The sequence below is a fragment of the Anas platyrhynchos genome, chromosome 5 (assembly GCF_047663525.1).
Source record: "Anas platyrhynchos isolate ZD024472 breed Pekin duck chromosome 5, IASCAAS_PekinDuck_T2T, whole genome shotgun sequence".
NCBI lineage: Eukaryota > Metazoa > Chordata > Aves > Anseriformes > Anatidae > Anas > Anas platyrhynchos.
The window spans coordinates 16,981,366-17,008,486 of NC_092591.1; the positions used below are offsets into that span (position 1 = coordinate 16,981,366).

General features: G+C 38.8%; 1 protein-coding gene across 7 annotated transcripts in view; it reads left to right on the plus strand.

The window, feature by feature from the left end:
• Nucleotides 1–23,317, plus strand: part of TC2N (tandem C2 domains, nuclear) — a 34,082-nt gene extending 10,765 nt beyond the window's left edge. For 5 of the 7 annotated variants that reach the window (XM_027457657.3, XM_027457658.3, XM_027457660.3 and 2 more), the window contains 11 exons: nucleotides 3,843–3,979; nucleotides 4,637–4,870; nucleotides 8,514–8,678; nucleotides 12,311–12,402; nucleotides 13,045–13,120; nucleotides 14,014–14,114; nucleotides 14,896–15,012; nucleotides 15,768–15,959; nucleotides 17,813–17,927; nucleotides 18,413–18,612; nucleotides 20,969–23,317. In XM_027457657.3, the coding sequence (XP_027313458.1) occupies nucleotides 3,913–3,979; nucleotides 4,637–4,870; nucleotides 8,514–8,678; nucleotides 12,311–12,402; nucleotides 13,045–13,120; nucleotides 14,014–14,114; nucleotides 14,896–15,012; nucleotides 15,768–15,959; nucleotides 17,813–17,927; nucleotides 18,413–18,612; nucleotides 20,969–21,079 (1,470 nt within the window). In that variant the 5' untranslated portion in view covers nucleotides 3,843–3,912 and the 3' untranslated portion in view covers nucleotides 21,080–23,317. Of the gene's footprint in view, nucleotides 1–249; nucleotides 389–3,842; nucleotides 3,980–4,636; nucleotides 4,871–8,513; nucleotides 8,679–12,310; nucleotides 12,403–13,044; nucleotides 13,121–14,013; nucleotides 14,115–14,895; nucleotides 15,013–15,767; nucleotides 15,960–17,812; nucleotides 17,928–18,412; nucleotides 18,613–20,968 lie in introns of all 7 variants that reach the window. The other 2 variants (XM_027457659.3, XM_027457661.3) reach the window with 2 other exon arrangements.
• The last annotated feature ends 3,804 nt before the right edge of the window (nucleotides 23,318–27,121 follow it).

Consider the following 27,121-nt stretch of genomic DNA (forward strand, 5'->3'; position numbering starts at 1 on the left):
TGAAAATCAGCGATAATTTTTCTTTTCCTCCTGTCCTTTTCTCACTGTAGTATCTCCAAAGTGGAAGATGTCTTTAAAGTAATCACATTGCCTAACAGAAGCTGACCCCAAGGTTTAGAGAGAGGATCAAGGAGTCCCAGCTCCTTGTTAACGTGTGTTGTTGGGGTGTCAGTACTGCTCTGGAATTCAGTAGTGTACCAAACAAAGGTCTCCCTGCAGTTCTGGTTTATTTGGTAAATCTATTCCCAGACAGATGTATGTTAGTACGGCCTTTTAACAACTCTTAAATGATATATTGAAGATCTTGGAGGAGTGGACACCAGCAACAGGTCCTGGCATATGGGTGAAGTTTAACCTTTGATAGAGGTACCTGCTTATGTCAAGATTAGTAAGTATTTGTTTAGTTTTCTACGAGGTTGTTTGTTCATTTAAAGTTAATAAAATATAAAACGGAACCTGATAAATTTCTGTCTCACATGGTTAAGACAAAACCTTTTACATGCACTGGAAATATTTGCCTATTCATAGGCATTATGTAAAATATAGATACAATAAAATAAGTGAACTGAAGAAAAAAAAACATTTATCTCTGTAGCTAAATTATGTGGATAATTTTTTAAAACATCTTAATTTTTAATTTTTTTTTTATGAACAAAGTGAGGTGCTCTAAGCATCATGAGGGAAGCATGTGCTAAAATGATCTGTTCCTCGGCAAATGCCGGCCATACTGTAAGTGTAGGAACACAACTGCAAATTTCATGACTGGCTTTCAAACCATTATATTTTTTAAAGGGCAAAAAAGCCTAAATGTCATTCCAGTTTCTTACTGCTGGAACTTACTTTTCAAAATGCAGTATTTAAGCTCAAACTGAATTGGAATCTCTAAAATTTGTGTCTATGTACTTTGCTGTTGGCTACTGATTATGCCCTGCCTACAAAACAATCTGGAAATAGATTGTTGGAAATAGAAATTGGAGTGTACTCTTCTGTAGAAGAGGCAGTGACAAATTGCTTTTATGTTTGCCTGCAGATAGAAAGAAATGAATGAATGTTTCCTTATCTATAAAATGGGAGGTGGGGAGTGGATTATGGTCTAAGAATATTATAGGCTGCATAGTCTTACTGTGAAAAATGTGGCCTTTCTAATGTTAGGAGCACAAAAGATACAGAATTGTGTTATTACTGTTAGATCAACACCAATATATAGCCTTTCTTTCGAATGAAGGGACTCAACCTAGTGATGGAAAGGCAACTGCTTGTAAATGGTGATTTGTATTTATTTACTGACTTACGTTTATGGCTCCAGCTAAGAAATTCAGTGGAAAGAAATTACTACCATAAACTGAATTTTCTCTGATGCGGAAAAACTAATTTTTCCACTTCATGTAGCTGGAAAGCTGCGTGGTTACTAACATTTTGGTTCCTTCACTACCAGTACTGCATAAATTCAGTCTGGACACTTTGAGATAAAAGATTGTTTTGCCTGAGCAAACTGCCACTGACACTTAGATACCATTGTTGCAAAGCTGAGAGCAAACGAAGCAGCTGTTTCAGCCCAGTTTAAACATGGTGAACAAGAGGAAAGCATATTAACTCCAGCTGTGCACTGATAACAGCTGGGAAGGAAAATCACTGTATGGGAACCTTAAAGTAAACTTTGAATTGTAGCACGCTTGGCTATCATGAGTACACTTCAGAGGGTGGAGGAGAGGTGAAAATTTTGTCCTTGGAAGTGTGGAGAATTTTACGAGAAATTCTTGTGCCTCCCTTTGTGTATAGGTGCAGCGGGTTCTGTGCTTGGGCGGTATCATCTCCCCAAATTTGCAATATGAATCACATCCTTTACTTAAACTCATGGGCAGTTTTGAGATCAGTGCAAGTTTTTAGTGGGGGATTCTGTGCAGAGTAATGGTGTCCCTTTCTGACCAGATAGCAGTGCAATACCCTGCTTTAAGAAGTATTTTGGGGTATTTTTAAGCTCTGTAAGCTCCTCAGTGGCATTCTATTTTCCAGAATAATAATAAACAGCCTTCTTCAGGCTACTTCGAAGGTTTTTCTGTACAGTCCATTTGCATCTTGTTCATTTTGGTCTATTGGGCATAAAGAGCAGAACAAAATTATAGGAAGTAATTAATGTCAGTAGTAAAAATAGCAACAATTCTCAGAATTTGCATTAAACCAAAAACTCCCTTTGGTCCTTGCTGCAGTAGAATAATGATTTACTTAAGCTTGGGTCTAATGGGAATTTAAAAAACTTCCTTCTAATCAGTATTCTGTGAAAGCTCATAATTAAGAATAATTCTGGAACAGTTATATAGTTGGAATAACAAACCTTCATTATATTTCACACCCGTATTTTAAAGATGAGAAGTTAATTCAAGCCTTCTACACGAAGCCATATGCTCTCATGACCTTGCAAAGCCCACAACTTAAAATATAAGTAGCAATTCTGAGAGTACTGAAGAGTGCAAAAGATTGGGTCAGTAAGGACGTGTTGTATTTGGTCATTATTTGCACGTTGACACATCTGTTGGTAACACTCAATTGCACCTACGCATGGAAACAAGTAATGTTAAGAGAAGAAAGCACGTTTTTTAAGTTAGATAAGGTGTCTAATATTTCTGTTTGGCATCCAAATTAATTTGTGGGAGTTGTGGAGTAGTGTAAGAAAAGGTTTTGGTTGATAGTTGAGATATTGATGTTATTTCTCTTATCGGTATTTGTGTGGTTCCCTGGCTGTCTTTGAACACCCATACAAACAAAAGGACTGTGCTGTTCAAACTGCAGATGGGAATAGCTTCTGGCTGGAGCATGGAAACTTCCAGCAGTTTCCTGTGACTGAGATAACCAAGCAAACCTGTCCATTTCTGTGCAATTGTCACACTCTTTCTGCACTATCCCCCTTTCTCCCACTTGCCATCTTTCCCATCCCTCCAACTTCTGTTCATGTTCTGTTTGGTGTCTTCTGCTAACCTCCAAGGAGCTGGAGTCATGTCTTGGGTATTCTGTGCAAAGAACCGTGTGTACTTTAGGTGCATGTAAAAGGTCTAGACTTAGGCGGCTAAAGTTTTGGACAGGAGGCAACACAGCTGTCTGTGTCCCTGTGAAAAGAGAACATAAGCGTATAAATAAAGACATTTAAATGAGGCCAGTTAGTATTGTCATAAAGTTATTTTAATGTTAACCAGCTGTTATAGACTAGATCTTGCTCTTCAGTAGATTGCATGCCTCTTGGTTTGCTGGAAGCCAGTGCTCTCTATTTCTGTGCGCATAGCAGACAATTATATAATAAAACAGGTCTTTGGTTTCATGTGCATGCAATTATGAGAAAGCAGTAGTTCCTCAAAGAAGGCAATTTTGGCATCATTCTTAAAGACTGTGTTCAAATGTAAAATATGGAGTATGTAGAGTCAAAAATGTAAATGGCTATGTATGTTAACATTCTGCATGAGTAAAAGAGAATAGGAGAAACATGACCAAGGGAAATGTCTTACAAATGACTTGCTAAAGCATATCAAAGCAGATGTAGAGCTGAGTAAATTGCAAAGCCCAGTGCCACACAAATATGAGGAGAATTTTAGTGTTCCTGAAAGAAGGGTACCAATTGAGTGGGTCACTGAAAGAACTGTCATACTGTATGTTAAAGTGAGTTTCTCTTTCCCTGTGCCTTTATATAAACTAATAATTGTCTCAGTAAGAGAAATCCAACGGCTCTGATCCATTTGTGACTGACATAACTGTCATTGTCCCAGGGACTGAATCCAGTTAACAATCACATATTTAATAACATAGTATTGTGTTTTAATTTCAAGTATTGTAATCTAATACAGTTACTTTTATAGTGTTTTTCAGGTTTGATAGCTATGGTGGATCTTTGATTGTGGTTTCTTCTGAGTTGCGACACTGAAAACAATGGCGAAAGAATACATAAAGAACTGCTGTAAATGGTGCTTCTACGCAGAAAAAGAAAAAAATGATCGTAAGTTCCGACATAATCACATTGACTAAGGGTCTGGTTATTCTGTGTTCATTAATGTTGAGACTTCCCATTAATAAAGTTATTTTGTCACTCCTGATAAACTTGAATTCTTTGACAACATCCAAAAGTCATTCCATACCTCCACTTGGAGATTGGACACATACTTGTTAGTGTTATGAACTTGAACTGAAGAATAATGCTTATCTCAAGTCTGCTCCTTGCAGCCTGAAATGCTGTCCAAAAAGCCAGCTTTTTTACCTAAGGTCGTGTGAAGGTCTTGTATCTCTCAAGCTCTCTAAAAGTGAATACTTTTTTCTTTTTAACTGCCTGCAGATTTGCTGTCAGGATTTTCTTTGGTGGCTTAGTTGTTTGCAAAATTGTTCTATACAAGTGTATAGAGTGCCTCCTCTAAAAATTTACTAAGAGCAAGGCAGCTATAAATACACAAGCTTGGGCAATGAAGTTTATATTAGTACAGGTATCATAAGAATGAATATCTTTTCCAAGTGCTAGTCCTGAATGCTAGTAAAACTGACTGCTAGCAGCAGTTAAGTAATGTATCAAGCACAGATTCTATTAAATAAGAGATCTGTTCATAGTATTTTCAAAATTTAACGCATATGTGGACTGTCTGTTTCTCTTGCTCTTTATTTTTAGCAGTTTCCATGGTACAGGAATCTGAAGCAGTAGCTGCAAGAAAGCCAACTATTGTAGAGCAACCTCCATTGTCTTCTGTGTCAATGAAGCGGCAAGTTGGCTGTTCAGAGGATTATCTGCTTTCTAAACTGCCTCTGGATGGTCAGGAGGTACCATTTGTGGTCCCCCCATTCAAACTGGCTTATGTACAGCCCAAAAATCTTCCTAGTACCTCACATGCTGGAGGGATTCAAGGTAAAATATAAAAAATATTGCTAAAATAGTATAAGTTTCTGTGGCGGAAACCTGAATAAAAAATACTGTACTTCATTAGTTATGTTAACCAGTGTCACTTTCTAACCAAAGCCTGAGAATTTTTATTTTTTTTTTGTGAGAGAAATTTCTTACTTTGTGCGTTGTAACACAATGGTATCTCCCTCACTAAATTTGCTATTCAGCTTATAGAGATTTGGAGGAGGGGTACGTCTTTTTTTTTTTTTTTTTTTAATTTAGTCTGCCATAGGACTCCAAAATAGTTGTTTAGTATCTGCTACTCCTTGAAAGTTGTCAAGTATTTCTACTGAAAACCTATGTTTGCAAAACTTTTCTAGAAGCCTGGTCTTGTGGCTTTTCCCTCTGGACATTCAGAGAGCTTTTGGGAAGGATGTTACCCCAGTGACCTTTGTGATCTTGCATGAATGAAGTGGAAAGGGGGGATTGCACACTAGTGCTCATACTCAAAGTATTGGAAGATATTGAAGAAAGCCAAAGGTCTGTGAAAGAATATATGGAGGCAAGAAAAGACCTAACACATCACCATTATCCAGGTCACTTAAGGAAGGAAGGAGGGTAGTCTTTTGCATTTAATGTACTGATAACGTTTTAGCATACTAACACATCTTCCTTTTCAAATTTCATGAACAGGAAGCATATGCTACTACATGGAGGAAAGTGTGTTTTGTTTTTGTTTTTGTTTGTTTGTTTTTCATTTTGTATGTTTTTTTTTTTTTTTCTATTTCCTGTTCTTTTTGTTACTCTTTGGGTGCCCGGGGGTCAGGTCTCAGCAGTATATGGGTTGCATATGATGATACTTTGCTTCACAACAGTCTTATACTTCAACCTCTGTCAGTCCCATCCTCACGCAGCTGAAATGACATGCATGCAATTTAGGCACAGTGGCATTTTAAAAGAATGGGAGCATGGCCCAGTAACACGAGTTAGAGGGCACGTGCTACCACTAGAGATGATGAGGACTTCAGGTCTTCTCCAGAGATGTGTAGATTTAGATAAGGGAAAATTTTGGTATGAGGGCATAACTGAACAGTTGCTTTCTCTAGAGCTGCTTTGCCTCACGGACATGATGAGCTGATAATGTTTTTAGTCTCGTGTGACTGGATTTCTTTTCTGAGGGTGGGAACTTCAGTAACTGAAAAAAATCAGCCACATGTTGCATAATAACTAATGCAGTGCTGCCTTTTTCTGTTTGTGTGGTTTTACTCCCATCATTCTCCCTTCTGTGTAGGTCTTTGCTGTTGCTTCTTGTCCCTTGCTTCTCTTCTGCTACCAAACTTTCGCCTCTTCCTCACCCACCCCTGCTAATAACACTAGCATAAGGGCCAAGCTAATCAGTATCGCAGAGCTGAGGGGTATAGATTGGCCATTCTGTGCCCAGTCTCTCGGTGGGTTTTATTCATGATGCCCACCTCACCAGCCACAAACAGGCAGCAGCCTAATGGTTGGAGTTGGAAAATATGATCTCTGTCTCTGAGCCTGACCTGCTTTAGGTTTTCCCACAGATGGCCAGCAGAAAGCAATCCTGATGTGTGGGGCTGCTCTCTGCCACCCACCTGGCAGAGCCAGGCTGCTGTCCCAAAGGATTGCTTGTTGTATACGTTCTTCAGTAGCTAGATCTTGTAAAGAGTACTTGGAGAAGGTGTGGGAATGCAGGACATGCTCCTGGTAAATCATCTTTCTTAAAGAATCTGGGTTCATACTTCGTCTTGCTTGATCTTACCCCATCCTCAAGATCGTACAGATAAGTTCATAAGGGGACCAGGACTCTCTAGAGGGAAGGGAGAAGGAAGATGTGTTTAACAACCTTTAGATAAATGTTTTCTTTATTCTTGCTGTTCTACAAAATCTTATCAGTCAATGACTTATAAACAAGTGAGTTGGCTTCATTGGGAATTATGCTTCATCATCATTTCTGAAGGACTTAGTGAACAGAGTGGCCCTTTAGGCTATAAAGCCAAAGATCTTCTGGCAGGATGACCTGGCTGTTCATAATTGTCCCTCTTGAGCAAATATTTTAAATTCTTGAATAAATATTTGAAAAGTGGATCTTATGTCAAGTAGGCAGCTTCCACTTCTTTTTTAAAAAGTAAGTATTTATATTTGGAAAGTACAGTTTTTAAGCCTCATTAAAGTTGTGTTTAAATTGCAAAGTTTACTTTTAGGAAGATTTACTAAATACAGAGAAGTGTGCTGTCATTCCTTCTTTACAATAAGCAAAGCACCAATGTATTCAAAAAATAAATAAAAACAAAAAATAAAACCACTAGAGTATTTGTTTCTTAGACTGTTGTTAAATATCTGTAGAAGTCCAAGTTCTTCCCTTATTCCACTCCATTTTCTGTGCATGTCTGACTATTTTCCTTTATTGAAATGGGACATGCTCAGTGTTAGCTCTTGGCATTCCTCCTTAAAGTAGTTAAGTTCTGGCAGCCCTTCTCAGTATTCACTGCGGCATGTCTCATGCTCTCGCAGAAGTAAGCTAGGAGAAGGGAGTGTGCTCCTGGGCTGGAACATTGAATTTTCCGTCACCTGTTGTGCAGCAAAACTTCACAGCCTCTCTTCTAGCGTTCACCCTCATACAGGTTCTGCTGGAGCCCATTATACTTGAATACTTGCCTTATCATCTTTCATATCCCATCTCACTGTTCGAGTTATTCTATTTTACTTACTCTGCTACCACCTGGAGGAAAGGATTTTATAGCATTAATGTTTGCCCCTTATGGTGTAACATGTGCAGAATTGAAGGCACTTGGTAATGGAGTAATGAGCTATTTCACAGGTAGGCTGAAATCCAGAGAGGTGACATGAAGGAAGCAAATGTCAGAGCTTGGCAGATTCCAGGTCACCCCATCCACTTCTTTACTCGACTGTTATTGCAAGGCTTCTTTTCACTCCAGACAGACAAAATGAAGCACTACAGTAGTGTTCTTTGCTGTTCTGCTGACCAAGGAGTGCGTGTCTTGTCTGAAATAATTATAAATAAAGGAAAGAAAAGTAGGGCAGCTGTGCCGTAATGGACTGAGTAAACGGCTGGGATTCGAGCATTCTCAAATCTGTCTTCTTGTGTCTCAGCCAACAATTCAAGTCATTTTGGACCAGTAATTTTACCACTGACACGCTTCCTATGGAAATTGGATGACAAGGAGATTGCAATTGCAAGTTGCATTATCTTTTATGCAAGACCCTCCTAAAGGACTGTGGGCCCATTAGCCAACTAGGAATACCCTAGGGGATTGTAGCCAAATAAGTCAGAGGTTTTCTCTATGCATGTCCCTACTTTTCTGGTGAATTTCCATCTTGGTCTTTGTCTTTAGAGCTTTCTGTATTTTAACTGGTTAGGTATCTATCATGGAACACTTCAAGACAGGGTATGCATAGATTATGGCCAATTTCATTCCAATATTTCCTAGCATGCCGTTGAAATCTGACGTAATATGTGTCTGTTTTCTTTTATTTTTTGTGTGTTTTTTTCCCCTTTCATTGAAGCAGATAATAATGAAATATTTTGTCCTTTGCCCTGAAGGCACTCAGCCTGCCTTATGAAAACAAGCAGCATGTGTTATGTCTGGAACTCTTGTATCTGATGTTTACTTGTGCTCCACAGAATCTGCCAGAGCTTCATTTGGTGATCGGAAAGCCGAACTGCGCAGCATGTACCAATGGCCCCAGTATGATGTGTACAACCCATTCTATTTGGAGCAGCATGTTTCACCAGATCTGATTAGGCGTTTCCAAGCAAAATCAGATAATAGGAAATTATATGGATCAGGTGAGAAGAACTGCACTCTTGCTTTTCTGTCTTCCTCCAGTTCACACTGTGCATAGGTAAGAGAAAAAGTCATTAGACTACAGAATACATGTTTGATTATAGCAGTTCCCAAACTAGTCTGTATACTATAGACAGTTCCGGGTTGGTGAGTTGATCTGTGGAGCGGGCTTTACTTGATTTCCAGCTGTGCTGTTACTTTCTGTCATTTGGGGGTTTAATAAGGCTTGTATGCGTCACACAACAGTAGGCATATTGGCAAAGTGAACTAGTGTAGCTGCATTTAATCCAAAACACTATGTAGTACCAAGAGTCTAGCTACCAGTAAGAGGAGTATTTGAGGGAGAAGGAACAAGGAAATCAAGTAGTATGTTGAGTGGAAGAGTACCTGAGGAATATATATATACGGAGAGGGAGACAAGCGCTAAATAAACATTCAGGAGCAGATTATGAGAATAGGAACAAAATGGGAAGTGATGCTGTATGCCAGCTTTTATGTACTTTGCTTTTGAAGGTGTAGAAATATCACCAGTTCTTACTGTGTAAGTATGTTTAATAACAGGGGAGGGCTGTGAGATACGATCAGTAAAAGTTTAGATACAAAGTGTTTGGCTACCTAGGTAAAACTTCTGTACCATTCATTGGTTTATGTATCTTGTATAATGCATGCTGTTTACAGTAAAGTAGATGACTAAGTGTTGCGTGCTGTAAGTGATTGCTAAGGTAAATCCATTCAGAAAACTCACGCTCGAAGAAATGTACACACATCTCCATCAGATAGGAAGCTGGCAACAGCATGCATTTTTAAAGACGTGTTTGTTAGAAAGGTACAGCATGCTTCTTTTACAGCTGGGAAAAATGTCTCAGTCAGTGTCCTGTTTTAAAATTAATTTTGAATCACCATAGAAACTAAATGAAAAGACTAGTCCATATATATATTATTTTAAGAGGAGAACAAAACACATGTATAATTTAAGCACACATATGGTTTTGCTAGGCTTTGCAAGCACCTGTGGGAGCCAAATGGTTTCATAAAATTGTCTTGAACATCTTCCCTTCAGTTCATCATCTCTTTCTCCGTTTTTCTTCAAGCCAAGTAAACACTTCACTAGTTCTTGTCTTGGTAAGCTCAAACACAAGAAAGGTCACTAAAGTATGTCTAGAGTACAGTTATAATATGCCTTCTTCCTCCAGAGTTTTTTAACAGCTGTTTCAAGAACTAGATTATTTTCTTCGCGTGTATCTGTAGACTCTAGACAAAACCTATCTTGTTGCACTAAATGTTGTGATACTTTTCATTTGAGTTCACTTAAAACTACAGAATGTGTTTATTTGGAAAGTATGAAGTGAAGTCGCTGAATTTTCATGTGATGTCCCCCCTCTTCATCTCAACAAATAACTGAAAAATATGAAAAATTAATATTCTTCCAAAGTTGTAGTAATTTTTGTAAGCAAAATATCTTTATGAATATTCTGCTGCTTTATATTTTACAGACAGCTTTCTCAGTGTAAAAGGTATTATTTTTTTTCCATTAAAACTTACATTTTTGAAAAAGGCAACATCTCTCCTTCTTGTCCCTGCGTTCTCCCTAAGGTTCTTCAAAAACTTTAACCAGCTTTACTAGGAACACACAGCAAATTATGCTGTTTTTAAAGCATTTCAGTGATTTATAACCTTGTCATGGTTTAACCTGACAAGCAGCTAAGTACCACATAACTGTTTGCCCACGTGGAATGGGAAAGAGAATTGTAAAAGGTAAAAGAGGGAGAGCTTGTAGGTTGAGATAAGGACAGTTTAATAATAATAAAAAAATAAATAGGAAAAAAAAAATAAAAAAAAGTAATGCACAATGCAATAATGCAATTGCTCACCACCAGCCAACCAATGCCCAGCCAGTCCCTGAGAAACAGCGGTCCCCTCCCAGACAACTCAGAATCATAGAATGGCTCGGGCTGGAAGGGACCTTAAAGATCACCAAGTTCCAGCCCCCCTGCCATGGGCAGGGACACCACCCACTAGATCAGGTTGCTCAGGGCCTCATCCAACCTGGCCTTGAAAAGTTGTTCTCCATCTTTTTCATATGCCCCCTTTAAGTACTGAAAAGCTGCATTAAGGCCATCCCCGAACCTTCTCTTCTTCAGGCTGAACAGCCCCAGCTCTCTCAGCCTTTCTTCATAAGAGAGGTTCTCTAGCCCTCTGATCAACTTTGTGGCTGTCCTCGTTTGTGACCCTCAGCCTCCTCACTGACAGGACAGTGTGAGATGCAGAAAAGTCAAGCAACACTTGCACAAACAATAACTAAACCATCGTTGTTTTATCAACATCATTTTCATCTTAAATCCAAAACACAGCACCGTACCAGGTACAATGAGGAGAATTAGCACTATCCCAGCCAAAACGAGGACAAATTTGTAGCCTTGAGTGAAGGAATAAAGAACTGTGTATCTGTTTTTCAGTAGTTTGTGAAATTCACAAGTTTTAAATATGGAATTAATTTCCATAGCCATTATCAATTTCAAAGCAAGTATGGGGTTGGTCTTTCATATCTGGTCCCCTTTTAGCAAACAAGGTTTTTAGATCTGCTTGATATTATAATGCTATTTCTACACCAGGCTCTGTGAACAACTCAGTAAGCCCTGTTGTGTAATATGCAAGGGAAAATTTGGAACGCACACCAGACATACCAACCTTCATTATATTTCCCCACAGTAGCACTGCTGCTTTCCTTTCCCTCCCATGGCTGTAAAAACTTTTTATACCTTTTGTTCTCTTTTTCTTCCTTCAGAAAAAAAATATTCTTTATTACATCTCACAATAAGCATAATTGGTTATTTCTTCTGAAGGCAATAAAAATTAAATAAATTTTCAGTAACCAGTGAGGTGATGTAATTCTATTAAAGTATGATCAATGAGTTGTAACAGAGGTCTTCTCAAATACCAAACCACAACAAAAAGCAAAGCATTGCATTGTATGGTCCTTTAAGTTAAACTATACTGCTTTCATTCATTTCAGTGTTGGGAAACCTCTGTAAAAAACTCTCAAACACTAATAGAGTCAGCAAAGATTCCTTAAACACTGGTGTTATTTTAGCTCTCATTTTCTACTGTTGCCGCATAACATGCATAGGCCATGTGCTTTAGCTCCATATTGCTTTGTGGTCAAAATAAAATTGATAAGATATACTTAATTACATCCAACTATGGGGGAAACTGCCATGTTTTTGTCACTGGGATCTTTACTGTAGGAAAAAAAAATAAAAAGGATACTAGGCTAAACCAGAGTTCTGGATGAGTTAATTATAGATGAGGCTTTCTGTTTTGCTAAAGCATCTACTGAAAGCACTGTTTTTGTTGTGGAAGCAATTTTGAGGCAGGCTCTCCATTCTACCAGTGCTACCGATGTGACTGAGCAGGATTGACCAGTTTCAAAAACGGAGTTCATTAAGTTGTTGTAATGGCTTCTCCTCAGCATTTCGTCATTTAAGGAGAGTGTTTTGGGAATGGGAGGTGGGGACATCCTTCCCTTGATGTTATCTAGCTAGGTTTTAATTCTACCATGGGTCTACTTAAATTTTAAAAAATATTATTTTTTCTAGCAATGACATGATATGTACTGTTGTTTTTGTCTCTTTAGTTAATGATTTAAGAACTAGTGCTTTGCCTGGGTCACTTGATTTAAGTCATTCAATGTTTGATCTCAGAAGCCCACCTCATCGATTCATGAAGGTGAGTGCTTCTTGTACCTTACATGTAACTTCAGTTCTACCGAAACCTCAGCACATTTGGTGTATCTGTTTTTGTTGCGTGGTGTTTTCAGAGGAAACACTGAAGGGCACTGTACTGTGCACTGGAAGGGCTAAAGGGAAAGTTCAATACCTTGACTGACTTTGTGTTTATTTTCTTGATGTCTCCTCTAGCTACTGCTGTTGTAGTCCTACAGAGCTGCTGAGAAACTTGAGTAGGCTTTTAGTCAGGACAGGAGAAGAGTCCATGGTTCCTCATTTTGTTATTTCTTCCATCACTTGAAAAGTGGAACACTAAAAGTTTCTATTTATGCAAAAAAAAAAAAAAACAGTGTTCTGTGTTCATTTTTTTGTCCCAAATAATCATCTGTTAGATGACACAACGCTGTATATCAGTAAGTTAAAAAATTTGAGTTGGCCTAATATGTCCTGTATCAGCTCTTTACGTCAAGGCAGTAATATCATGGTAGATCAAGAGATTAGTAGGAGAACAAAGATTTGAAATTGCTTGTTATTTTGTTTTCACCGTGTCTTATCTGGTAGCAGAATCTCTGTGGCTTTCTCCATCTATTGCTCTTACTGAAGTGGTGGGTTTTTGTTGTTTTTCTTCTTTTCTCCTCACCAGAGATACGATTCACTCTCCAGCGTACCTAGCAGTACCTCCTCCAGGAAGGAATCACAAGGCAGTAACAGGAGTCTGGGTACAGTTTGTTTGTTTAACTTGTAATGAAATACTTGCAATGTTAAGCTGTCTTAATGTTGTTTGTTTGTTTGTTTGTATTGAGATGATTAACAAGTCACTTTGGAAGTTACTTCACAATTTGAAATTAAGAGTTTACAACTTGCATGTTCCTGTTATCAAGAGGTTGAGCAAATTGGGCCTTCAAGGAGTGCAAGTCTTTGTGCTTTTGAGAAATTGATCCCTGGATTTACTGTCTCAGTGAAATAAGAATTTACAGGTTTTCTGTTAGGATAGGATGTGGCACCTTGGTCACAGCTCTAGTCCTTTTTCACGTATCAATATTTTTCTGTAGAAAATATTTGGAACACAGTACTTGTATTACATTGAGAATTATTCAAGAATATTGCATGAAAAAAATAGTACCCTTAGTAATAAAGGGATGGTGAAGAACTGGAGATGATGCAAAACATATCCTCAAAAACAACTAAAGTGCCCACGGAAGTCTCCTTTATGAAAGTCAGAATTTCACACTGTGTCCTCAGTAAATAGAGAAACACTGGGTATTAAGTGGCTCTTAGAAAAAAGTGTAACAGTAAAATGTTTATTAGCCTGGTTGATAAAGATAAATAGCAGGCCAATCTATAAACTTAACAGTGAAAGTGATTAAGGGAAGTGATAGGTTCTAAATGTGTTTTGGGTGTGTCAGGAATGTGCTCTTTTACTTTCTGAAAGGTGTTTGCATATAGCATAAGTTATTAACAGGTATTAAGATATGACAAACTTAAGTTGAGAAAAGTTTTCAAAGATAGACAGTCCACCTAGTAATGAATTCCCCTATTCTTGGAATAATTTTTTAAGATACTGTATTGCTTCTAAAAAACACTAATTGGCTTTTTTTTTTTTTATCCACAGATACTATTACATTATCAGGTGACGAGCGGGAGTTCGGAAGACTGAATGTAAAGTTGTGTTATGTTTCTTCTGCGGAACAGATCTGGATCACAGTTTTACATGTAAGTAATTATAAATAAGCAAACATAAATAACCTGATCATTGTTTACTCCAATGACTATTTCACTATATTTAGTGTTAAGGTGACAGAGAGTCTGTTTAGCAAGAGTAATGAGAATTAAGGAATACTTTGAGGAGAAAAAGGCAAAAGAAATTTACCCCTAAGGATTAATATAAGCACAATTCAGTCAAATGGTCTTATTTTGAAGTGAGAAACTGGCAGGGGTAGGGAATCTGAGAAGGTTATATGCTGGTCCTGGTATAGAAATTTTTCTGTGGAAATACGGAGGCAGCAAATGGGAGCAAAATTTGGAGGCACCATTTTTCTGACTAAATGTAGTAGTTCCCTCAGGGTAGAACTGTAATAGCACTTCAAGGTTGTGTAGTTCTTGCAGTTTTTTTGTTAACTAATGTGATGCTGTTATGTTGACTCGTTTATACGCTTCCAGGAACTGATTAATTTTTAGGTAATGGAACTTTGAATACTCAGAAACCTTGTGACTATACCAAATGATACATTTGCAAGATCACATAAGGGATTTCACAATTTGTATGCTGTCAGTTTCCCACATAATGATTCAGCAGATTTTAGTGATTTCACTTTTTACTCTCTGCTGTGAAAGTAAATTATTAAATGTTCTGAAGTGACATAATCATTACACTGGCTCTAATTTGCATTCAGTATTACAGGAATTACAGCAGTGTAGAAGACCTTGTGTTTTTAAGTTGTCTGTTAGCTGGAGGCTTACATTGTCTCTGCTGACTCTGTTTCCAATGTTGTAGTGCAAAGACCTGACCTGGCCTTCTAGTTGTGGAGAAAACCCTCTTATCTATGTCAAAGGAATTCTCACACTGCCTAAACCAGTGCAGTTCAAATCTTCTGCCAAGGAGGGATGCAATGTAAGTAGAAGCAAGAAAAACACCAAGAAATCCTCATCCCCATATCCTTTCTCCAAATCCCTTTAAATGGCTTGTTCCACTTCCCCTCCTCTTATCCTCCCTTGCATACATCCTTTCCTAAGTCTGCAGGACAGGTATGAGATACTCACAGGGAACTGAACCATGCTGGTCTTCACAGCAGGTGGGGGATTGGCGGAAACCTGGACACACCTTTAGATGCATATTCATCCTGGGGAAGGTAGATGATGATATGCTGCTTCCAGCCCCTCACTAGGGCAGGACACAAAGTTCATGCTTTGTCTCTACAGAAAGTAGTAAAAATGGGTCCTGTGGCACAGGAGTCTTGATGGTGCCAGTATAGGAAGATGAATGGGCTTGGGGTGAGTGGGAGGGAGGTGAAGCAATGTAAACATCCCATAACGTGAATCAAATATGGAAGAATATAAAATGAGCAGAGAGACTGAAGCAAAAGGTCTTAGGAGAATTTTCTGTCATAATGTGTGTAAAGCTCCAGAAGAGAGAGCCTCAGCTCATTCTGGTAGTGCACCAGAATCCAGAGCATTGTCTACCAGGCTGTGACAATGAGGTGACAAGTCTGCATGAACTTAGCCTCTGTAAAATCACACCTTTCCATGACAACCTAAAATAGTATCCAGGAGCAGTTGCTTTAAGACCAGGAAGCCTCTATTTCTAGGTTTTGTGTTCAGTGTGACTCTCTTAAAAAAACGATGTTACCTCTGTGTCTTTCTTTTTAGGACATTGAATTTATGGAAACTTTTGTATTTGCTATTAAACTGCAAAGCCTGCAGGCTGTCAGATTGGTATTTAAAATCCAGACACAGGCTCCAAGGAGAAGAACAATTGGAGAGTGCTCCTTGGCATTGCGGGAGCTCAGCTCAGAGGAGTCAAGTCATTGGCTGGATATATCTCCTCCTTCCAAATCATCTGTAAGTGCTAATACCACAAAAGTGTATTGTCATATCACGTAGAAAGAGATGTTGGAAACAGAAGTAGAATAATTCAGTAATAATTCATTGTTAAGAGCAAATGCAGTTGTGTTTTTTTTCTGCTTTCTTGGATGGGGGGCATTTGATGGAAAAAAAATGCAGACTTTTGAACTAGGCGCATCACTATTATGGTCATAAACTGCAGCTGTTTCTGGGAAAAGAACTAGAACTAGCTCTCCCACAACATGGCCCACAGCTGGAGGGAGGGACATTCTGGGAAGACTTTCAGCAAAGGGCACCGAGTAATTGCCTTTTCCTACCAAAAAAGCATCAGAAGATCCGTAGGACTAGCAGCAAGAGCTCACAGCAAATGGAATTTGATTTTGTTATGGAAGAAAAGTGCTAAGATCTTCAGTGGCTTGAAACTGCATATATATGTGTGTGTGTGTGTATATATATATATTAATGTTCAGATTACATGCTGTGAAGTAATAATTCAAGCAGTTCATTTCCATTACAGTAATAAAAAACAGGTGGTTGTCAAATGTCATTTTCACAGTGGGATTTCCTTTCCCCCTACTCCCACTTTGTTTGTTTCTTTTACAGATTGTGTCTAGACATTTGTATTTTTAACAAATTAAACTTGAATTAGCAATTCAAAAGCAAATTTTATCTAAATGTGTAAGTAATATGAGTGACACTCTTGATTTCTAACATAAGTTATACTTGACATTTGTAGTTCTAAAAAGTTTTGCTTCAAAAGCAGTAACTTGCTACAGATTAAGTGAAAGAGGAAGCTGTGTGAGAAGCCACTTCATCCTGTCTCTTTGTGTCTGTGTCTGTGTTGGCTTTCCTCACCATTATATCTAAGAGCTCTCCAGACACTGCATCCATGTGCTTCCTCTCCTGTTTACACAGAAATTTTGTGGCTGAGCTGCAATGAGAATTTGAGTCTCATAAGTGAACTGGAGCCTGATTTCTCTTCTTTATCTGACATGTTGCGCACTTGCTTGGTGCATTTTTCCATCTCTGAAGTCCATTAGAACTTGAAGGGAACCAGAACTAGCACAGGCCTTTTAAGTGGAGGCTTTCAGAAAAGCTGGGTCTCCCTCCACTGGCCCACTCCTGCTGTACTTACTGTGTCCAGAGTACATTAGCCTCTGGCAGAAAAGTAATGAGGACCTCGAGGCAACTTTGCCACTAGCAAAAATTCTTTATTTAAAAAAAAAAAATCAGACTGGAGCTTTCAGTACACTCAGAATGCGTCTGTGTTCGTGTGTCTAAGCATGGAAACATATGTACTTTTACAACACAGGAAAATCCACAGCATGCTGTCATCCTAAGCATTCCTGACATTAAATGACAGGGCCCTGTATCTACGTAAAGTGTTGCTTGTATCTCCATATTACAGAATTCAAAAGGGTGGAAGGGGAAGTCCAAAGGTCTTCCGCCAGTGGAACATGCCTGTTCTCTCTCTTTCACATCCACGTTTAGTAGAGCTACTACTGTGTGTCTGTTTTTTCCTCTGTGTCCACTCTTACCATTGAGGAATCTCCCAGGTGAAATTTTAGGTTTCTTTGTCCAGTACTTCTGGCTGCAGCCCATTAGGGTCATACATGCACTATATAATATAAGCAGCGCATCAAAGGAGCACGTGTACTGCAGCTGTGACAAGTGCAAGATGCATTTACTTACTGTGCATCTGCAGGTTGTATATACAACACATACTTATATTTCTGTCCAGGAAATCCCAGCTAGAAATGTGGGAGCCCAACATAAAACAGAATTCCTGCATTTCCTGAGTTTATAAGCAACTTAATCCAGATGTTATGGCAACATTCTTCTGCTTGTAGGTGTGCCATGCAGAACTTCAAGTAGGAACTTGTTTTCAAGCAATAAACAGGAGGATTCAGTTACAGATTCTTGAAGCACAAAACCTTCCAATTTCATCTACACCGCTGTCTTTATGTAAGTTACATCAATTGTCTCATGCCTCCTGTCTAAAACCATTTGTAACAGGTAAAATGCTGCTCGAATGGGTTGGCAATCCATAACATTCCTTACAAACCTCAAACTAACATATTGTGCAGTGGATTTCCATTGCCAAGGCTTGTTTCCACAGATGTCTTACTTGATTACATTTTGTTTGGTTTGAAGCTACGCATTTATGTATTTTGGAAGATTTTTATCCCAGTATTAATCCTGACATACAAGAGCATTAGCTTGCACTTGCTGTTTGGATATGTGTTAATCAGTTCAATACTAGTGAACACGCTCTATTTGTGTGACCAGTCAGGAAAGCTATTGTACAATTCTTTTGGCCAGACTTTTGGGAAACTGTTGCAATTTGAACAATACATGTGGGTCTTGTCAGTTCCTCTTTGGGTATGTTTGTGAGTAACCCTTTATGTGTTATGTCCTTTTTCCCCTCCCTCTTTTTCACTTTTTGATAGATTTCTTTGTTAAAGTTGGAATGTTTAGTACAGAAGGATTGATGTATAAGAAGAAGACACGTCTTCTGAAATCTACCAATGGCCAAGTGAAGTGGGGAGAAATGATGATTTTTCCAATTAGCCAAGCTGAACAAGGAATTAGTTTTCTCATCAAACTCTACAGCAGAAGCTCAGTGAGAAGAAAACACTTCCTAGGACAGGTTGGTTTCTGCTATCTAACATGAAATGCTTTGCTTAAAATCCAGTTCCATGAGATTTTTTTTGGTATGAATTTTAAAATATTTTAAATAAGGTGGCATATAGGAAAATAGTGAATTCTAATAAAATCTTCTGGCTTTAATCCAAGAAGGAATAGTACTGGCTCTTAAACATGCACGAACATCAGAATGCATGTTGACATTTGATCTTTCTTTTAAAAAGAACTCTTTTATGTCATTTTTGTGTGGAGTGTTGTTATGTAAAAGATTGCTTCTTACAGACAGATGTATGATGTCCTCCTTGCCTCTAGGCTTTCTAAAGAACACAAACATAGCATTCACACCATCTCCACAATCTACAATGTCCTCTATAGAAAGAAGGTGTGTTGGCTTAGAATACTAGTACACTCACAAACAAGTGTGTAGAAGGGAAATGTCAACAGCTACAATAGCAGACTGCCCTTCTGGGTACAACAGTGCTGAAGTCAGCATAATGTTCTGAATGTGTATGATCAAGTGATAATGCAAACAAACAAAATGATTAGACGAATGCTTCCTCCCCTCCCCCCCCCTTTTTTTCCAGCTGGAACTTCTGTAGTATCTCTTTGAAAGCATTTATGTGAACATATGTATTTAACCACCATAAAAATTGAAAGTCTGGTCTCTTTTCATTCTCCCTGCCCTCTTTCCCTCATTGTTCTAACTGACCATTATTCTGTCCCTTCTTTCTCTCCTTTTTTTTCCTCAGTATAATGAGACACATTTGTTCTTAATGCACAGTGCTTTCCCTGACCCAGGCAGATGTACTAGTAGAATTTTAATATATACATAAATGAATAATGTGGAATTGATTTTGAGACTCCAACTGTAAAGTCCCTTACCAGCTGAAGGACTGCACTATCCTTAGGTGCAGAAAATGGTAGCTTCCCAGCCTGGCAGTGGATCTTGTGCATGCTGCACACGTTCACTTGCAGGAGATGCTGGTCTGGTATAGGAATGATGTGCCAGTAAGAGTTACGTGACCTTCCTCTATTCTATCAAGTATCATGTCAGACATGTTCCGTCCTTCTGTGATTCTGTTGGTAGAATTGGATTTGGAACAGAAAAAGAAAAAAGTATGCTAGCTAGCTGTGATATTTTGGGGCAAAACTAACCGGGTATGATTTTGCAGTCACTAAGCAATATGTGAGGTCATCTCAACCTGATGAGTTTCATTTAATCATGGGTCTTATTTTTACGGGGAGGAAATGAGCTACTTCTGCTCTTCAGAGATTATTTGGAAAAGGTTGTTTCAGCTCATGCAGGCAGACATTGCCACATAACACATGAAGACATAAAATATGGCTCAGGGAAAAATGTACTTTAAGCAATTGGCTGGGTAGCTGGAAAAAGATGAATATAGCTGGATCTATTAACGTGGTTCTTCAGAGAATGATGTTTAATTGGATGCTGTTCTAAAACAGACAACACTTCGATTAGGCTGCATTTATGGGCATGTCTTTAATCATGAGCAAGATGTATGCTGAATCTCTGTGGATGAAACATCAGCTGTCTGTGGTATTCTGGAAGGCATTATTCTCACTTCTTGAGGAATCATGCCTCAGCAGTGTGGGCTAAATGTACTTCATGGTGCAGGTTTCTGAGAAGTATTAAAAAGGACTCATTCTTGGAAGAGTGGAGGAAATAGAGTCCCGTAAATAACGATACCTACTTACATAAGCAGAATTCTTTTGGCAATGGGAGCTGGTGATATTGTTTAGGGGAAAAACTTCCTACTTGTACTTCATTTCCTTGTTTAAGGGCCGCTATCCATTAATTGAATACCGAGAAGAAATGGACTCTTACTGCGTGACTATGTGTGATACAGGCAAGTTAGTAACCTCTGTGGAATGCAGGTTTGGCCCCGTCTGTTGGAGTGTGCAATTTTAAATGCTCATGAAAATGCTGGACAGCTAACTCTGGGCGCCAGGTGGCTTGCTGCCAACTGGAGTTTGAGTGCATGGTCTAAAGGGACATCACTGCCCTGATGGGTCCTTGACCCCAGCACATCAATTTGAGTGGAGCAAGGAATGCTTGACTTAAAATATGTTATTAAGTAGGGAAACATCAGTGTGTAGTGAGTTCTCTAATTCATATTTGTTTAGAGACTAAATGTAAACACAGACTGCCTGTGTTCCCAGCCGAAAGCCAAATTATGTTAGTCTTAACAGAACTATATTTGTTGCTAATACTTTGGTCACAGTCTACATGTTGCATCTCATTCTACACTTTCATGGTATTTATTTGGATCTAACAAAGTCTGGGCCACTGTTACAGCAGGTAAACTCAATTTGATTTCTCTTTTTATTTCTTGCTGCAGATCTGGATAAGTTCTGATAGCACTAACAGTGAAGCAGTAGAGCAGTGGGAAGATACCATCGCTAACCCTGAAAAGGTTGTTGTTAAATGGTACAGCCTTGGTTCATCTTGAAGACTGGAGATGAAACTCAGGACTGATTTTTCTACAAAGCTATGCTTTTTAAAATAGTATAAATTTAAAGAAAAATATTGCCTACACAAGTTGTTCAGAAGGACTCTGCTGAATCACACCTCCATGTTAACTGGAAAAATTAAGTTTCACGAAGAGAAACACTGCCTAAATATTATTAAGAGGAAGACCTAGAAAATGGGAAGAGCACTCACTTAATATTAAAAAATCCACCAGGAAAAATAAATATTTGCTCCTTTTAGGCTCTGCAAGAATATAGAAACCCAGTCTTGAAGAGAAACAGCTTCAATCAGCATCATCTCCACTAGTCACAGACTTGATCCTCATCTGTAATCTTGTCTTTGGTAAAGACAAGATTCTGTCCATGGGACAAAATCAGTGGCTTGATCCTAGGTACCTCTAACCCTCTATGGCTGCACCTGTCTTGACACCATTTGACCAGAGTAATGTGTGCCTCAGCAAGTGGGAAAGCTGTGGCTGTAGCAAGAGGCATAAAGGGAGCAATGCAATAATGCAGCACCCAACGGCTTTTCTAATCTTTGCCTCTGGTGAAGGGTTGCACAGTGTGCCAGTATCTTGGGTTTTCCCCCATCCTTGTCACTAGTTTAAACAGAGGGACTGAAAAACAAGTTTCTCTGACTAACTGTGATCTTTTCAAGTGGGGCCCTCCAGATTTGCTTTGTTTGGTGACTGCTAGTTGGAATGAGTGGAATAATGCAAAGAGGTATCAACTCTGTCTAGGATCAGGGCCAGGTTGTTTAAATAAATTATTTTTATTATATATAATTCTAATAAGTAAATGACTCCTATCTAATCAACAATCTTCTACCATTTGCTTAGTTTACTAAAAGCCAGAGTAACATACTAAGGAGTAAGCAAATATTTACTGATAAGTGTTTTTTTAATGCTAATTAAAAAGCAGAACAGTAAAGGAATTGGGTTTTGTTTAAATGATGGGCTACTACTGCATAAATATTTGTTACATGTACAGGATGCTGAAAATATTATGTGTGGAAGTATATATTTGTTACTTGTTTTCAGCAGGAAGAAATTACCATATTTTTATTGGAAGTGATATTTTTCCTATAAAATCCTAAGATTATTTTTCTACTAGTCCCCGTATTTTCAGTGGTCTATTCATAGTTATTTTTAAGGGGGAAAAATGCCATGTATATAGTAGATAATATATACTTCTAAAAGCAAAGACCTCTTTGCACTGCATTAACTACTGGATTTAACAAAAATGTATTCCATTAAATCCATTGCTTACACATTTAGTGTTGGCTGTCTGAGCTGCTCAAGTATGTGTTTGTATAGACACTGAATAACAGTATCTTTTTTATAACTTGGAACCCATTCAAACATCTGACACAAGCACTGGAGTGGTGGTGAGAGCACTCACTGCTTGAAGGCAAAGGAACAGTGGGGGGTAGAGAAAACACTGTAACAGGAAAGCATGTTGTTTTTAAGCAGAGAGCTCAAAGCTTCTTTATTTTAGCCTTTTTGACTTCAAATAAAGGCAAAAGGGGAAAAAAAGAAACAAAAAAAGAAAATCTTAGTTTTTTCATCAGTTGTTAAATGAAGCTTTTTAAACTTAAACTGTCTAGACTTTTGTTGGTGAAATTTAGTGTTGTCAAAATTAGAAAACAAAAGGACTTCTCTAGGCTCTTACAAGCTCAGCTTTTTGACCAGCTTTTATAAATGAACTGAAACAGTTTTTGCATGTTACTTGGAGAACAGACATTGGTTCTTGCTCTTACAGATGCTCCTTGCAGAGCTCCCACTAAGCCCACTGGGTCAGGACTTGCAATGCCAGCTTCCATCCAGCTATGCTACTTGGGATGAGCCTGGCCTGCTGGGTAAAATTAAAAAGGGAATTGGACTAAGCTGATGTTCTTGGAGTGTCTTCACTTGAATACATGGATCTTTTTTATTCATCGTGGCTGCACAGCAGTAAACAAAAGTGCAAACTGTTTCCTTATGCAGAATGCTGTTCTGTTTGAAAGAGAGGACAGGGAATATTCCAGTGTTTTGGAGGATACAGTCACCACAAAAGTGGCTCTACAGCGATTGCCAGCTCAGTGGATATTGTGTAAAATGGACTTTGTTGGCTATTTTTAGGACACTTAGCCTTATAAAGGCCTAACTAGTAATGTCTCGTTTTTTCTATGTTAATATTTAATCTGTGTGTTTATAATAAAAGTTAAGAATGCAAAATAATCCATCTCTTTTTTCAATTGCATTTACCATCATCGCAAACTGAAGTTCTACCTTGTTGTCTGAGAAAATGCTGACAAATGGAACTGTTTTTCTTGTAGCGTTGCATATGGGGGCATTGCTGGCTGACACGTTGTGGATGTGTATGAGGCTTCTTCTGTAAGACGCACCCAGGTACTAGAACACTCTGAAGAACATACTCTGAGGCTCTGCTTCATCACGTGCTCATTCCCAGCTGTTCAGGCTTTCTGTGTTACTGTGCGTATTCATTTAAGAATGCAATGAATTCCTAATAGTTAGGGGGAAAAAAAGTTTGCTCCGCTGTTCACCAGCTCTGAAGTTACTCAACTAGTCTGAAATTCTAGCCTCTTCTTCAGAAAAAAAAGTTACATCTTTCTTCTGAAGTTGCATTTACGTTGTTTGTTGCATAGACGTGTTCCCCAATGTGCCCAGATCACTACAGTGTTCTTGAGGAAACTGATTTAGAAAGCAATCATTTATCTGTCCCGCCATGCAAAATCTGGCTCTGCTCGTTCCTAGTCTCAGCTGATTCAGTGCACGTTCCCTCACTGAAAGCCCGGCAGCTGGGCATTGGGATGCCTGTCTCCTGAGTGCACTCCAGCCATGTAGGATGTCGTGGGGCAGAGATGAGGAGGAAAAGAAACTTCTGTTGGGCTATTCTTTTTTTAACTCCTGTCTTACTTGTCTCCTAATTACTGACTCCCAAGATCCTGGGAAGAAACCAGGAATTCTCTTTCTGTGCACAATCAAGGAAAATCCTTTAAGAATGACGAGGGACCTGCCCTGTTCAAGAACCAGAAATGCCCATTCATTGCATCAGCATTTACCTTGTAAATAGACCAAAGCTGTGCTCCAAACCAACCCATCACCATCTGAAACAACACCCCAGTCCTCCCGATGACATCTGTTTTGCTGCTTTGGAGGACATCTGACAGGTAAAGGGGATGTCCAGAGAATTGTTTGCAATGCATTGGACTGTTCTGGAGGCTGGGGACTGCCAGTAGGTTATTTACGTGAGGCTGCATATGGGAATGGGGATGGTAATCTACAAAGACCTTTCTTCCAGCCTCCTTTACATGCAGCATGCATGGTGACAGGATTCTGGGGTGCACACGTTTGGCTGATCGTTGAACAGGATTGTTCAGAAAATGATTTGTGGGGTGTTAGAGTCAACCAATTAGAAGACCTTATTAGCTGCCCCATAAAGCGTTTTTCATTAATGATTCATTGGATCTAGAGGTTGTCGATGTTCATTATGCTAGACAACCATCCTGAGGAAAAAAAAAAAAAACATGAGAGAAAAGGTGGACATTCTTCTCAACTGGTGCAAATGGTACAACTGGCTTTGAATGGGGTGTTCCATCAGGTGATATTTCAATTTGAACATATTTTAAAATCATCTAAAAATTACCTGAGATGCCTCACGTTTTAAGCGCAGAACACTTTGCTTTGCTGCTCAGCGACTGCCTCACTAGATGTGCATACGAGACCTGGCTCCTCCAAATTCAGCTCCTGGCTTGCTTGAGACTAAGGCAACCTATAAGGAGAAGAAAATTATGTATCATTTGAAGACCAATCTATGACACAAATTAGCAAGGAAGTTTATGTACTGCAGGATACATGCAATAGAAGGAAAAAAGGTGTCTCAGAGCACTCTTCTAAAGGTGACAGCTGCATGTTGTCCCTTTAATGCATGGTCAGCCACTGTTTTGTGTTTTTTTTTTTTTATAAGCTATATCCAAGTTTACTGTCACTGGAAAACATTATTGTGACGGTTGTACATGTGGTTTATAGGTGGATTTCAGTGTTGCTTCTAGATAGTAACTCACTCAGCTTCTTAGAGAAATCTTTATGAAAGCAGTAGAGGTTCGGAAGCTGCATCAGTTTTATTTAAATCAGCACAAAAATGGATGTAGGTCAACTGGAATGATAGTTATGATCTTACGTTAAATGTTATTCATAGAGAGATCTGTGCCTGCTTAGTTAGAAACCAACTGTAGACAAACCAGATTTTTCAAATTGTGTGTACGTAATTGCATTGGTTAATTAAACAGTTCTGTTTTAAGTTTGTTTAATTGTGATTAAGAGCATTCTGTATGTGAACAAGGCCAAAAAGTTTATTTTTCAAGTCTTTACATCCCAAAAGCATGGCACGGCATGCCTTTTAAGGAAAAAAATGTAAGATTCTACCTCAAAAGATGAGTGGGTGTAACAGCTCCTAAACCACAGTGCTGCAAAACATTAGTTGGAAAATAATTGTATTTGAGTATATCTTTTGTGATCGCAATGTGAACAGTGCCATCCTGCTAAATCCATTAGGCAGTCCCTAGTTTGCTCTTTTGTTGGGAGGACGTTTGTATAAAACAAAAGGTAATTTGGTAAGCATTCAATTAAGCACATATGCTGTTTGACTTAAGGACTGTCTGCCCGACGGAGGTTGCTTTTGAGTTACGAGTTGATTTTGCAGCCAAAGCATAAGGTTGTCTAGAAATTGGGGGCAGGGTTGTCCCACTTCTTACTTTTTTCTTGCCAAGATATGTATGACATGGGAGGGAGGCTGCATAGTTGTGGAAAGCTTGGCATAAATCAGGCTGGACATGATATACCCTCCTTGTTTTTCCAGCTTCTGCTGTAAAATTACATCACCATGTAAATACAGCCCTGTACATGATCTCATGCTCGGTGTATGGAAAAAGCCATCACTAAAATCAGCACCATGTTCCACAAATATTGCTCCAGCAGATTTACATTCTTCTCTCCAGCTTATGCTGAAGGACAGTCCACAGTCTCTCACAACCCATGGCAAAACTCCCACTGCATTCAGCAGCGGCAGCCAGTAACCAGAAGAGCTTTGAAAACTTCAGCATTGTGGTGGTATTACTTATCTCACAAAGGGTTACAGACAGCTTAATTTTTTAAATGTTTTTCAAAAAGCTAAAAATCTGTCCACAGTGATGTTTCTGTAGAAACTTAATTTCATTGAAAATGGATCTGCATCTCTTATGTGCTTTTAGTACTTTCCATAGATATCAGTGGCTTTCAAACAAATCCTGCATCCTGATTTTTTTTCATCTATGTCTAACTGTGCAAATTCTTCCTTCCTTTTATTTCGCTGCAGAGTGCTCTTCTTGCTCTTGAAGCATGAGCGTGTCTTCTAAATGATGTCTACTTGTGCAACTAACTTTCTGATTACCTAGTAATGTTTCCCATTTCTTTATCTGGTGTTGGGACCAGCAATACTCCTGCCCTTTCGGAGTTTAAAGATCTAGCTGAAAAAGCAGAAGGCTTTCAGTCCTAGCACTCGGATCATGTCTGGTGCTCTGCATTCCTGAGCTACATTTGCTTGCAACATGTATGGTATGGAGCTTTTGGAGCTCCCTGGATTTCTGTGTTGTCTACTAGCATTGAATACAACGCTGGGATAAATCGGCTGCAACCTCTCATGTATCTGGGTATATTTGCTTGCATTTTTCCTCCTCCAAAAATACCTTAGGAAATCATTTTGAATGGCAAGGAGAAAAGGAGCAAGCTGTTTGTGCTTCTGACCTTAGAGGCCAGTCTGCTTGCTTGACTGCCATTATCTGTGCTGTTACACCAAGAGTTAACAGCTTGAGGAAGTTGCGATGAGATCTGCACCTCCAAGCAAAGAGAGCCTTGTACCTCCCGTATATATGACCTGGGAAACACTTGTTAGCCTCGGGACTGGAAACCTTTGCCAGATGCCAAAAGGGAGAGGTAGTTGTGTTGTACTTTCTGTTCTTACCTTCAGAAACTCTCTGGAGTTGT